Source organism: Alosa sapidissima, chromosome 10, assembly GCF_018492685.1.
Source record: "Alosa sapidissima isolate fAloSap1 chromosome 10, fAloSap1.pri, whole genome shotgun sequence".
Taxonomy (NCBI): domain Eukaryota; kingdom Metazoa; phylum Chordata; class Actinopteri; order Clupeiformes; family Clupeidae; genus Alosa; species Alosa sapidissima.
The window spans coordinates 6,082,639-6,097,660 of NC_055966.1; the positions used below are offsets into that span (position 1 = coordinate 6,082,639).

Here is a 15,022-nt window from a genome sequence, read left to right on the forward strand (position 1 = left end):
TCTCAGTCTCAGTCAGCCCTGCAAGTCCCTTACTGCTGTCCAGTGCAGCAAAGCTCACCTGTGATGCTGATGGATCCCCAGACAATGTGACATGGAAGCACAAAGATAACACTTTTGAAGGAAAATCTGTGACTCTAGACAACGTGGAAGGTTCTCATCGTGGAACATGGAAATGTCTGGTTAACTACGGGGAATCACAATCAGAGGCATCTCTGGACATTGATGTCATAGGTTGGTCTTCTGGACATTCTTTAGAGAGGAAGAGCAGCCACATTGACACTGTTTTGAAGAGTAGAAGAGCAGCTACATTGGCACTGTTTTGAAGAGTAGAAGAGCAGCTACATTGGCACTGTTTTGAAGGCCTTGATGTTATTATTCTCATGGAGTGTGCTGTGCTTATAGATGATACATTGTACTAGTAGATAGACTAGTAGATAAAGATAGTTGATTTGTTTGATTTGTTGATTTGTTTGTTTGATCTGTTGATTTGTTTTCCTGCAGCTCATCCAGAGTGGTCCCCTCCCACTTGGTTGGGCCTGAACATGTGGATCTGGGTGGCAGTGGCAGTAGGGAATGTGGTGGTCATTGTGGGCGCCGTGGTTCTTATCTACTGGAGCAAGAAGGTAAGATGAAAGGATGGAATGCGGGGTAGATATATAGATCTATGTATCTGCCTACCAGTGATGGTAAAAGTACACACTTTCCTTACTCAAGTAGAAGACTGTAGCCTACAATGGTGTATTCATTATCAACTGTACATACCTAACTACTCCCTAAGGGACCGTTCGTTATTTATAAATGGGGTCACCGGAGGAAAATAGGGGAGGGTCATGTCTTTTTTATTCTTTGTTGAGGGGAGGGTCACCTAACTTTTTTTGTCTAGGAGGGGGGGTCACCCATCTTTTGTATTAATGAAAACAGCAAAAAATCAAAGTGGCTTGTTTGATTGTTGATTTCTGTCGCCATATAACGTTCTCTTTCGTTCCATAGCTCTGTCAACATTGAACAATGAAAATAAGGGAGATTTCCCGGGTTTCTCACGCAAAATATGGAAAATGTCAACATCCGTCCCCATTAACGTTGGAAGGGTTGGAGCAACAAATTAGCATACTTTATTCACGCCTAACAGCCTATATCCATTTGGTCAACTTTATCCAGCCCTAAAAAAGCTAACTTTGGTTTACTTGTAGTTTACAGTGTAGCCTAGCCTAACTTTAAACAGTGTGCATGCTTAATAAAGCATACTTGTGCTTCATTCATCCACACATCCAGCTCCTAACGTTTTGACAAGCATTTCTACCAATTGACCTTGTTCCTGCCCATCTCTAGCTTTGCTGTCTCCATCCTTTCTGTTTTTGTTGTTTGCAAAAAAATATATAGTAGGCCCTATTTATTGGTAACCAGCAACAAGTGCAATTTGTTAATCGTTGTCATTCTCTCTCCTGCCAACAAAAATGTGTTACGTTTGAAGTAGCAGTGCGTAATTCTGCTAGCCTAGAAATCTAGACGCACTCTAGCGGCGGCAAATGGATGGCCCGCCAGGCTATAATTCTGCTTCATAAAGCAGAATACATAATACAGAATACAAATACATTGGTCATATAAATAGCCAGTTTATGGTCTACAGTGTAGGCTAGAGTTGGTAAGTTATGGTAGGCCAACTTGGAGTGAATATACAGGGGGATTTCTTTGGCTCTTAGCCTGGCAGGTGCGCACGTAGACATAGCCTACGGCCGAACACTGCAAGCGCCAATGAATCGTGCTCTCACGACAAAACACGTCGTTAACTTAAATAGGCCTACTGTAGGTTAATATCACTCTGAGTTCGCATTCAAGCAAGCAAAACGATGATTTGAATACATCTGTTTCTCTGGAAGGGCAAGGGGTAACAACAGGACAACACAGAGACAGGCCAGAATGTAGGACTAATGTAGAGAGTATTAATATGGGATATTCTACGGGAAAATATTAAAACGGCAAGACAGCGGGGAAAAGTTAAAATGATAGGCCTAAACCCGGAAAAAGTTGGCATGTTAGGTATTTTTCGGTCCCTGTGATTATTTGTGAAATTGTGCAAACGGCCTTTTCAAGTCATTTGAAAAGGAAGGAGTGTAGCAAGCTCCCAAATTGACGCTCGTCTGAGAAATTGAGTTTTGGATAATGTTCAGCTTCGGCAGCTTCATGTGTTGAATTTGTTATTACCCAGTGTGCTTTGTTGAATGGTCTCAATGTTTTATTGTTTTATTTCATGTGAATACTTACTAGAGGAGTAAATTATTTCAAGTAGGCTAATGCAGTTGCAGGAAGTGTGCATTTAGTTTCCATGCTTATTGTGTTTCCACAACAATGTTAGTGAGTAAATCTACTGAAATGGCCACCATCTTGGTGAAGTGTGATGTGTAAGTTCAGAAAGCAGAGGGTGAGTTCAGAACTATTGCTTAAGTCGATGTGTTTTCATAGCGCTCTACAGCGGGGGTTGAAGGTATCGACAATGGCCAGGGATGGTGTTGGGAGGGTTGTTGACATATTTTTACAGGCAGGGGAGGTTCATGCAACTTTTGATTGGAGCTTTCAAAATCCCTCTGGTGACCCTGTTTATAAATAACAGTCCTTAACTATTCAATTGGCCCTATGGCATTTCATTAAAAATAATCAAGAAAGCTTGTTACCCACCTCCAAGCCAAGGATAAACTTGCAGAGAAACAAACATTCTGTTTGAGGTAAGCTCACTGGCAGAATAGGCCTGAATAGGCACACAATGTACCAATGTCCAATAAAAATATTTGAAAACTCGCCTCAAATGCATTAACACAAAAGTAACGAGACAAGAGTCTCGAAAAGAAGAGAGTTTTGAAAATATAAGGAGTAGAAAGTGAAAATGTAGGGGCTTAAAGTAAAAAGTTGTTAGAAAAATAAATATTCCAGTAAAGTACAGATACCTGAAAATGCTACTTAAGCTACTTCCCCTCTCTGCTGCCTACCTACCTACCTACCACCTATCTAGTGAATAAGATGTTTTGATCAACAGACCAGAGGATAGTACAAGCAGAGTAACAGAGTAATAGAAAAGATGTGTGGAAAGAAAAATCAATTACCTTGAAAACTGAAACACAGCAACTGAAAATGAAACAAAGACATTCTGATAGCACACAGTAGATTTCATGATGTTTCATTCTTTGTAAAGAGATTGTTGAAGATGTAAAACAATAATCTTGTATTTTGTTTGACCCACAGATAAGAATGAGACAGCCGGTCATTTGACAGCTAATTTGACAGCTCCAGTGCAACCGGTAGGGTATTGACCAGTGATCCTCATATGAAGTTCAAATTTAAGGAAACATTAAAAATCTCAGTTGCTTAGGCGCATTTCTTAAAATCATCAATCATGTTTGCTCAAAATGCTTAGTTTATGTCTCAACGGAAGTATTCACGTTGTCAAATTTGAATTTGCACTGCAGGTCAGTCTGGCAAGGAGGCCACTGACATCCAAAGGCCCCGGTGTTCCAAAAGCCCAGGCACGAATCACAATCACTTATCCGGCATGGGGCGGGCTTTATGTGATGACAGATAGAGCATTGCATTCAACACAACCAATATTTGTTATTTTTTAATGAACAATGCACAAGGCAGCACTATTTTCTGTGTGGCATAGCTATTGGTTTTAAGGGTTAGGACTATTCAGCATGGAACCAGTATAGTGCATTTTGACCAACATGATGGGCAACTGAAAATGTAAAAAACAGACATTTGCACACAATCAGTTGCATGGATGTACTAAAGCATTTGCTGTTTGTTTGAAGCAATTATAATTGCTTTTATGATGTGCACGAGAAGATGATATGGAGATTGAATAAGCACCAAAGCGACTGAGAAAAACTGTCAATTAGCCTAAAAGCCAATCTTAATTCAACAAGTATAAATACATACAGTAGAATTAAACTGAATTATATTTTAGTTTAAATTTACTTTAAACATCAAAACGTAAACCTCCATGGTAACATCAAAATGTAAACCTTTTGTCCAATTCAGTAAATATAGTGCGTATATAGCCCAGGCTTATTATGACATCGATTTGTCAGGTTGCCATCATTGGTGCTGTTGTTCATTTCTGACAGACCGCCTCGAGGAGTAAACATAGACAGACCAGTGCGGGTCCCACGACAACAGCGCATCCCAATGAATGGCGGTTACGGAGGAAGAGCACACATTTGATGGAGCAAAAGGAAAGGAAGAAATGAAGAAATAATCGTGTGTGTGAGTGTGTGTGTGTGTGTGTGTGAGTGTGTGTGAGTGTGTGTGTGTGTGTGTGTGAGGGACGCCAATGCAGCATATCACTTATCACTTTAGTAATATTACTAAAAGCTTGAATGCTTGCGACTGCAATGATTTTTTTATTTACTATTACCAATACTTTCTGTATCATCTACAAATAAAAGAAATATTATATTTTGACATATTTATGCAGTAGCCTAGGCAAATGTCTCAACCCTATATATTTGTATTCAGAAGAGATAGAAATGTGGAAGATTTTGAATGTCAAATTACAATCATATATGTTGTATATTTTTGAACTATTAAAACTAAAACTATTTTTGAAAATATACATTAAGACCACAAAAAGTCACAAAAATAATCTGAGCTAACGTTCATTCCCAAACACCCACTACTTCAGTCTTCTATTTCAACAAAGGTGTTTCAAGTAAGAAAGAGCATTGTTTAGGCTTCAAGTAAAGTAACTAGGGCTGGCAGTAACTAGGGCTCAAGTAACTAGGGCTCAAGTTTAGGCTTAAAGTAAAGTAACTAGGGCTGGGACGATTAAATTCGTCAAAGTGAATAATTTGTGTCAACTAGCCGCAATTTATTAACGCACCTGTGATGATCTACATCCCAATTTAAAACAAATATTCTAGAGCGCACTTTGAGAGATGTATCCAGGGTAGGGCTGTAGGAAGGCTACACATATTTGTGTTACACCGGTGTGATACAGTTTTGCTAGAACAGAACTACACAACATACGCATGGTGTCGCGCTGCCTCCCCTCGTTCAGTCATGTGTGGGCGTTTTGTTTAAAATGTCAGTTTGCAGCTCATAGTCAGTTCATTTGAACTTGTCTTAAGTGTTTCTCACAAATGGACCACCAATTTAGGCATGTATTTAACAGCATACGAAACAAGCCTATACAAACAATCCAAGCCATTTCGAAATCTTGTTTTATTTAAACTACTCAATGCAATCTCAATTCCTCACCAGAAACACCAACAGTCAATATATTTCTCCAAATCCTAGTTTAATTTGTTTTATGGACTACTAGGTGATCGTGGAAGAGATCGTTAAAACACTCATTTGTCTTGTAAGCAGAACCAAAGTTTCACAGACACCGTTGTGGTAGAACAAAGGACCTACAACCTCGTGCTTTCATCGGATAGTTGGATTCATTCATAACGATTCATTCAAATTTATTTGCATAAAGATGGGCATCGGCCAGCTTTTTGACGCACAACATTTTTTCAAATGCAGCGCTGCCATCCCGGAATGCTTTGCAGGCGCGTTAAAGTTGCTTGACGTTACCCATAGGAATAGAGTGGAATGCGACGCGACAAAATGTTGTGTATGTTATGTCTCCATGGTTTTATGAGATGTCAGTGTTTCATATTGTGTCCTTATTTTGATATGACCGCTGGTTTCCGGTCTATGTGTTCGTTCAAACTAGTGGAAGTAAAACAGCCGAACATGCCACAGCTCTCCCAATTCTTTTACTGTTTGCACATGTGACAGTCATAGCTAGATCCATAGTGGAGAACCAACGGGCCCCCGTCAAAGCGTCCAAAGACTCCTCGATGCGCGGCAACGGAAACGCATCCTTCCTAGTCTTAGAGTTTAATTGGCGGTAGTCCACACATAAGCGTAAAGTACCGTCTTTCTTTTTAACTATGACTATAGGTGAGGCATATGGGCTGCAGCTCTCCCTGATCACACTGGTTTCAAGTAACTGATTAATATGGGCCTTTACCAGCGACAGAGAGCAATTCTCGTGCATTGCCTCGGTACCGAGGGACCGCTCATATTCAAAACCCTGGGACAAGGGAAAAAGTATAAGGAGGCTACTAAACTACTCAAAGCCCACTTTGCCGCTCCACAGACTGTAATTCTCTGCCGAATTGTCTTCCGTCCGTGCAAGAAAAAAGCGGGTGAGTCAGTTCAGCACTACATAGCCGACCTCCGCAGCTTAGCTGTTTTCTGCAAGTTCGGTGATATGGAGGAGGAAATACTAAGGGACCAGCTTGCAGAGCATGCAACCCACCCCAAAATTCATGAGAAGTTAATCATGTCACTGGATGATCTGCCTCTGGAAAAAGCAATGGAAATTGCCTTGCAAATAGAAAAAGCTACCGAGCTGACATCACAGTGAACTTCCCGCGCGTCCCCTCAGCCCGCCTTAACTCCGCATGTAGATCCTGAGCGCTCACCTAGCCCTGCATCATCAGACACAGACAGGGGATAAACTACACAGCCCGCACATGTAGCCAGTCATGTCGCAGCTCTGGCAACTGTGGCTCCTCTTCACACATGAGCAGAGCCCCAACATGCCAGAGAACAAGCATGCCAGCGCTGTGGGAAAGACAACCACTTTGCCAAAGTCTGTCGTTCAGCACTGGCTGGGGTCGGCCCACGGTCAGGCTGGGGCTAACTCATCGGCCCCAACACCCATACACTCAGTCAGCTCCTTCAAGACGTGCACGGTGGAATTAGATAGGGTCTGTGTACCGTTGCTGCTGGATACCGGAGCGGCTTTATCTCTTCTCAACTGGGCCACAGTCCAGCGCTTCCTGCCCCACATCACGCTGCAGACACCTTCGGCCGTTCTCCATGGATATGGCAATGCAAAGATCGACTTAGTGGGCTCCCTCAGCTGTTCAGTGTGCCAAAGCAACAAATCTATGGCTTCCTTCACCTTTCAGCTAACCTCATGGGCTTGGACCTCATCACCAGCTTGGGCTTCACGTTCATGGACAGCTGTGGGGCTACGATTCTCCAGGTCAGCACACCATGGGAACAGCGATGGCCAGCACTCTTTTCCGGCCTGGGCTGTATCTCGGCTTTCACCCATCAGCCTCTCCTTCACATGGACATACACCCGGTCATACAGCCTCTCTGCCGCATTCCCCTGGCACTACGCGATGACGTCACGGCAAAGCTGACAAAGCTGTTGGACATAGACATCATCGAGCCAGTCAACGCCTTGCCCTGGATCGCTAACCTGGTCATTGCGAAGAAGTCAGGTGGTTTGCGTGTGTGTGTGGACCTGAGGGTGGTGAACAAGGCCGTTGTACCCGACAAATACCCTCTGCCCACAGCAGAGGAACTGACTTCTCAGTTTTACAGCTCCACAATGTTTTCGAAGCTTGACCTTCGCCAAGGCTACCTGCAGGTACCTTTGCACCTGGACAGTCGTAACCTCACCGCTTTCGTCACACACGCAGGCGTCTTCCGCTACACCAGGGTCCCTTTTGGCCTATGCTCCGGCCCTAGCTGCTTTCAGAAAATAATGTCCACCATCTTCGCTGGTATCCCAGGGGTGGTGATATTTCTGGATGACATAGTAGTACATGGATCAACACCTGCCATCCACGACCAACGACTCACACGGGTGCTCGACACACTGGCCTCCCATACTATAACCTCACACTGAATGGGGAGAAATGTATTTTCTCTGCATCTGAAGTGGAGTTCAGTGGAGATCTGAAGTTCGTCTGACCTCAGAAGGCCTCAACCCACATCATTCCAATGTGGAGGACATTCAACGGCTGCCCATGCCCTCCAGCCCGGCCCAAATTGCCTCTTTCCTTGGCATGACCACCTACTACTTGCGCTTTCTTCCCCAGTACTCCACCACCGCCACTCTACGGCAGCTCCTCAAAAAAGATGCCCAATGGGTTTGGACCCCTGCCTGCAACGATGCGGTCATACAGCTGAAGGCCCAGCTCACCGCACCACCAGTACTCGCCCACTTCGACCCATCCAGCCCAACATTTCTCACCTGTGATGCCTCCAACTACGCAGTGGGGGCTGTGCTGTCTCAGCTCCACAACGGCACGGAGCGACCTATTGCGTTTGCCTCCCGAGCCCTCAATTCAGCAGAACAGAAGTACTCCGTCGGGGAGAGAGAGGCCCTGGCCTGTGGGCTTGTGAGCGTTGGCATATGTATGTGTATGGCCGTTCATTCACATTACGGACGGATCATCAAGCACTTACAGCCATTCGCTCGCGACGTCTGATTCTGGGCACAGGCCTCTGCACATCCACCGATGGTACGAGAGACTTCACCAGCACAATTTCACACTACAGTTGACACCGGGGCGAGAATGTGGTGGCGGACTTACTTTCACGCTCCACGCCACCTCCAGCTGTGGACCCGAATCCAGCTCCTCCACTCCCCTCTTGAGGCTCTGTATCACTTCAACAGCTCCAACAGGCCTCTGAACAGGACCCAGTGCTCTCACAGCTCCGCACTGTCATCCACTCCGGGTGGCCTCCAGCCTACCAGACAGTCTGGCGCCATTCCGCTGCTTTAAAGACTAACTTTCCAAAGAGCAGCAACCGCCACTGGTGCTAGCTCAGGTGCAAGAGAGGAAAGAGCGGGTAATCGCGTACGCAAGTCGCAGCCTTCACCCAGCCGAGAGGAACGACAAGAATTACAGCTCCTTTAAGCTGGAATTTCTTGCATTAAAGTAGGCGGTAACTGAAAAGTTTAAGGATTACCTCTGGGGGGCGTCCTTCAAGGTCTTCACGGATAATCGGCCCTTGACCCGTCTCCAAACAGCACATCTGGGGGCGACAGAACAGCGTTGGATGGCGCAGTTGGCCAATTACACCTTTGAGCTCTGCTATAGACCTGGGTCTTCACACCAGAATGTGGACGCCTTGTCCCGGGTGCCGGTAGAAGTCAACAGCCACCTAGTTGGGGCCCAAGTCCTTCCCCAACCCCCAGATGGACAAGACACCAGGGGGCCCCCTGAGGTGGACGTTCCTCAGGCGAATTGGACTGCTCTTCAGGAAGCCGACCGAAGGTTGATACGCCAGTGGAAGGCAGGAAGTAAGTCACGCCAAGAGCTGGACCCACAACTCCTCACATCCAGTGAATGGAGGTTGCTAAGAGAATAGGAGCGCCTACAGCTGTGTGGCGGGGTCTTAGTCCGGGCGCGTTGGGACCCAATAACAGGACAGCCTCTGACTCCAGCAGTTGTGCCAGCCAGAGTTCAGCGGGAGATGTGGACATCTTTTGGCCATGCGAATGGTGCAAGCCCTCCGAAGTCGGGTTTACTGGGATGGCATGGCTCAAGATTCTGGGCAATGGGTGGCTGAGTGCCGGCAGTGTGTGCTTGGACATGCAGGACCAGAGGAGCCCTCCATCCAGTGGTGAGTCAGTACCCGTTTGAGATCCTGGTCTTGGATTATCTCTCTTTGGGGCGGGCCAATGATGCATATCCATACATACTTGTAATTACTGACCTGTTTTCCAGGTATGCAGTGGCCATCCCCACAAAAGATCAGACGGCCCAGACCACCGTGAAGGCTCTGTGGAGGAATGTCATCCAAGTGTTTGGTTGCCCTGAACGTATCTTAACAGATAGAGGGGGGCTTTTGAATCTGAGCTCCTGAAGGAGCTGTGCCATGTGTATGGGTGCACAAAGAGCCGCACAACCCCATATTACCCACAGGGCAATGGGGCTTGTGAGCGGTTTAATCATACCCTCTTGGGGCTATTGAACACGTTAGACCAGGAGAGCCAGACGCGGTGGGTGGAACAGTTGCCATATTTACTACAGGCTTACAACAACACCCCCCATAGTTCCACAGGCCTTGCTCCCTTTTATGTCCTGTATGGGAGACATGCTCGGCTGCCAGTGGACATGGCCATGGGGATCTCCCCACCTCAGATACGGGGCTCCATCAGAGACAACTAGTTACGGCCTATAGGCAGGTGCAGGGACATAGCCAATGCCAGCAAGAGTTGGATCAACATCACTACAACCGACGGGCCAAAGCTCATCCCATGGTGCCAGGGGAAAGGGTCCTGTGTAAGAACTTTAGGAGGAGGGCTAGGGGGAAATTGGGGCTGTACTGGGTACAACCCGGAACAGCCTGTGTATGTGATACGTCCTGAAGGCAAGGAAGGCCCCACACGTACAAATCCACCGAAACAATCTGCGCTCCTGTCCTGGGGGTTAGCCATTGAGCAGTGAAGTGGGTGGCTATGGACAATGGTGGGTTGGGCTTGATTACTGGGGACTGATGTTATATTGTGTATATCCTGTATAATGTTTACTGGCTGATTGTTGATATAATGACCATTCTGTGTATGATGGACTGTATAGTGACTCGCGATGGGACTGTTGCTTTTGTTTTGATGAACTAAACTGCGATCGTGTGGGACTCCTGACTAATTGCCATTGATGTATGATTGCTTGATGGGTCTGAAATGAGCTCTGGAAAGGGATAGGTTCTCCCTCTCCATAAAAAGGGCAGTCTGAAATTATAGGGGAGAGACGGATCGCCTGCTGTCTGGGACGTGCGACGCCGCTGGCTGTGGTGGCCTACTGGCAGACGGCCGAAGGAGCAACGCCGTGGTGACTCAACGCCAGCTAAGTACTCTAAAAAGGGACGTGATTGTTGCGATATTGTGCATTTGTACCTGTGTGAAGAGCCGCGGTGCACAGCGGCTTGTGTTCTGACTACAGCTGTTTTGCAGCGGGGAAGTGTTGCTGGAGGAGGCCAACAGCTGACGAGGGGCTACACATTGGGAGAGGTGTGTGGACAGCGATGGGTGATCCGATCAACATCTTGGACCTGCAACGAACAGCGCGTGATCTAAAAGACTTTTTCAGCGCTCTCTATTCCGTAGAAAAGGGAAGTCCTTCTTCTTAATCGCTTGATATCTAGCTCTTGATATTTAGCTCCATTGTAGTCACTGTTTGTTTGTTCCACTTTAGCGGGTTTTGTGGGTTTGTCTAATCTTTGTATACGGCTACCCCGAGCTTGGACTGTTTCTTTTATGTACGGACAATTTTTACTAGAAGGGACTGTGGGGAGGGGACTTCAGCACCAGCTGCTGTCTAGGTTGGGGGCTTTCCCATTCCCCCCTTTTTTGTGGATTGCTATTGAACTAAGTTTTGCTGGATTTGAACTGATTGTGTGATTATTGCTGTGATCTCCTGAAGTGTCTCCTGTGGGTGAATGCACTGTGTGTGTGGGGGTGTTCAACCTGCCTAGCCTAGTGACTGTTACTGTAGCAGGGTGTGTGACTGCCCCTAGGTGGTGCCTTTTTCTATCCATCTGCTGACCTCCAGTCCTGTGTGCATTTGTATAAATAAATAAAATAACAATCTAAACTAAACTTTGTAGCATGTGTCTTGGGTGGATCTAAGGCCTGTGTTCTGGGGAAGTTGTAGCCCCTTGTGCACGACATCTCGCGTCTTCAGCTATTCTTTATATGCTCATTTCGCTATACAGTAGACCAGGTTTTTCTTGGTCAGTTGGGTAATGATTTTTAGAGGGTGTAAGATAGCGATTTTTGGATAATGCGCCAGACCACACCTTATGTTGCTAATTACCACACTCCTGGGCGCACGGTTTCATAAAAGTGTAGCGCATGGCGAAGAATCATCACATTACGTCTCGCTTTGCGCCACCTTGCGCCGGGTGCACGATAGGGGCCTTTGTCTATTTACTGTATAACCAATATCACTGAGTGCATACGCTCATTGCTCAATAAACTGGTGCAGTGACTGCACACAGGTGGTCTCATACTACTGGTAGCTTACTGTAAAACACTAGAAACACAAACACATATTCATACCCACCCATACGCACACACATACGCACACACATACCTGCACACATTAAAGAGAAAGGAATGCAGATGTGCGGCAGCTCAGAGCTGGACTGCATGTTGCGTAGGGCCCCCGCAAATCAATCAAGGCCCCTCGCCTTCCCCTTGCATCAAGTTAGAGAGAGTTATATAGAACAGCAGTCGGGTAAACTTACACTCATTTTCCACCTCCCCTTGAGTTAAACAATTGAGTTTTACCTTTCCCCAGTTCATCCAGCCGTTCTCTGAGTCTGACAGTAGCACTTTTAGCTCCAGCTCATTGAATCAGATTAGACCGCTTATAGGAGATCTATAGGAGGTCTAATCAATGAGCTGGACCTAAAAGTGCTACTGTCAGACTCAGAGAATGGCTGGATGAACTGGGGAAAGGTAAAACTCAACAGTTTAACTCGAGTCATTCGTGGCTATTTGTCGGCTATTTGTCATTCGTGCAGTGCTCACCAGAAATGAACATTGCATGACATTCCTCTGTGATCCAAGGAAGAGTCAAAGAATCTCTTCGGTTTGTTTGGATTTTCAACATTTATCTTTATAAGTCCTGGCGGAGAAAATGACTCTTTAAAGTGAAAAAGGCACTGAATGATGATTCTCTGTTTCTTCCTCTAACCTCCTGCTTCTTTCCTACTCTCTTCTCCTCTACTCTCCTCCCCTCCATCCTCATCCCCCTGTCTGCTTCCTTCTCTCCAAAGAATGAGCTGTTTGCCTTCATCAGCCACATGGGCACAATGTGTATTTCTGCACAGAACCACTTGCATCAAGTGGAAAAAAATAGACGTCCCTTCTATTCTCTAGCTGGGTGCGTTTGCATCATGATCTGAGCTATGCCTGAGGCACAGATATGATGGAGGCAGGGTGGCTGCTCTAACCTGTTAACATGGGCACTGAATGAAAAAGGTTTTGGATTTTTCGGCCTTGTGGCATGTGTGGGATATTAGTCTCTATGCTGCACAGTTGATTTGATGTCATAAGGTCCATTGGTGAGGGAGCATAATTGATTTATAATGTAAAATTATTAAAAAGAAATTCTAGGAAATCATAAAACCAAGCCTTGTGGCATGTGAGGGACATTAGTCTGGAAAAGTTGGATGTAAAAAGTAAGCCTTGAAGGCCATGCGAGGGAAGGTAGTCACAATCCTGTACCACTGTTTTCATTTTGAATGTTAAACTAACTTTACCGCAGTTCTCTTTCACTGAGAGACAATAACAGTGTTTCCAGCTCAATCCATCCCAGCTGATGCAATTCGCCTTTTATTGGAACAAATATGCTCAGCACATTTGGGGGTGGCTGTAGAAAAGGCTCCTTTGACTAATTCATTAATATATTCTGTGGTCCTTAATATGAATATTTTCAGTTATTATGTTTTTGTGTGACTATTTTTGTGATATGTAGCAATGCCCAATTGGAAGATGCTGAATCACATGTTCATTACACAGCAATTTTAGTTTGTGGGAAACTTATGGCTACGTCCATTTCCCTTGTGAGTTAAATATTTTCATGTCTGGATAATGGGTGAAGTAATGTGTGTTTTAAGGCATAGTGAAGGCCCTATATCATGCATGTGTGTTTAAGGAATATTGAAGGCCCTATATCATGCATGTGTGTTTTAGGCATAGTGAAGGCCCTATATCATGCATGTGTGTTTTAGGCATAGTGAAGGCCCTATTCTCTTACTGAAAGTGCACAGAAATGTAACAGTATTTACGATATATAAATAGGTCTACTGTATTTCTGATTATTTATTCATGACAGCACACATTACATAGATATTATAGGTACTGTTACAATTACATTGGGCTCCAACAGTCCAAATGGACATAGATTATGTTTATGTCACAGGTCATGGATTCACTTAAATTGAGGACAAAATGGGACTGAAACCCCAGTGTGTGGTGTGCAGTGAATTGCAGGCACATGAGAGAAAGCTAAAAAAATATATGGGTCGCGACTAAATGAACATGGGAAATTGTGGGTCCCAAAGCCAGACCAGTTAAGAACCACTGGCCTAGATGCCCACTGTGTGTTTGTTGATCGTGTAAATGCTCTCTGTCTATTGTAACTCTCTCTTCTCTTTTGTTTGTTTCTCTCAGATGGGTTATTTTAAACGATCAGAAAGTGTGTGCCTCTGAGAAGCCACCCAAGGACCTGTGCTACCTGGAGAGTGGCCGAGTAGAAGCCACAGGGCAGCGGGTGGGCACACACACACACACACACACACACACACAGACACACACACACACACACACACACACACACACACACAGACACACAGCTTCTTTAACAGCAGCACTCCCTCTCCTTCTCCTCCCCTGATTGGATAGTGGCTAATGATGTCATCGCTTCTGTAGCCGAGCACCACCTTTTTGCTCTTCCCTATCTGTTCCTTAACGAGTTTCCAATGAACTGTTTACTGTAACATGAGAGGAAAACAAAATCAATAAAAATACAAGTGAAATGTTACTGTATATATGGAAAAATATGGATAAAATAAAAATTAAAACAAAACCAAAATACAAAATGATTGGCCTTTCAGTTGCTGTTCAGTTGCTTTGCGAACAAATTCCTTGAGTTCTTTCTGTGGTGTTATTACCTTAGGAGTAGTCTTCTTATGCGAGTATATTAAAGGAGAACCCCAGCCATTTTTCACAGATCTCTGTTTTTCGAGGTCACTGAGTAGGCCTACTGTCGGTACGCACACCAGGCTTGTGCAAAATTCCAGAATTGAATTGAAACTGGCTCTTAAATTCCAATTCAATTCTTGAATTTCACTTGCATTTCAATTGAGGTAGCAAACAGGAAGCAGAATTGCAATTCGAATTGTGCACAACTCTGACGCACACTACGCAAGACCCCCTCCCCGTCTCCCCTCGAGTCAAGCTAATGACAGGTAGGCCTATACATTAATAGCGACAGTGTCTCATAGCCTGCAGTAAAAAGATGAAACTGAAATACCCTTCAGGGCATGAGGAATGGAAGAAGAACAGCGGGAACAGCAGTCGGGTAAACTTGTGCTCGTTCCTTTGGTTGATAACAACAAATATTCTGAGTAGGCCTAGTAACGTTAAGTTGATCTGTTTATTTGCATCTCTCCAGAGTGTGTTGCTGGCCTAACAGGGAAGTGAATCCCCTGATCT

At 45.1% G+C, this 15,022-nt stretch overlaps 2 protein-coding genes across 2 annotated transcripts in view; both read left to right on the plus strand.

Annotated features, from left to right (window-relative positions):
• Nucleotides 1-14,371, plus strand: part of usp5 (ubiquitin specific peptidase 5 (isopeptidase T)) — a 35,385-nt gene extending 21,014 nt beyond the window's left edge. The window contains exon 21 of the mRNA XM_042105976.1: nucleotides 14,173-14,371. The gene's annotated coding sequence lies outside the window, so the exon portion shown is untranslated. The remainder of the gene's footprint in view (nucleotides 1-14,172) is intronic.
• Nucleotides 1-15,022, plus strand: part of cd4-2.2 (CD4-2 molecule, tandem duplicate 2) — a 34,959-nt gene that overhangs the window by 9,653 nt on the left and 10,284 nt on the right. The window contains exon 8 of the mRNA XM_042105979.1: nucleotides 1-231. Within this exon, the coding sequence (XP_041961913.1) occupies nucleotides 1-231 (231 nt within the window). The remainder of the gene's footprint in view (nucleotides 232-15,022) is intronic.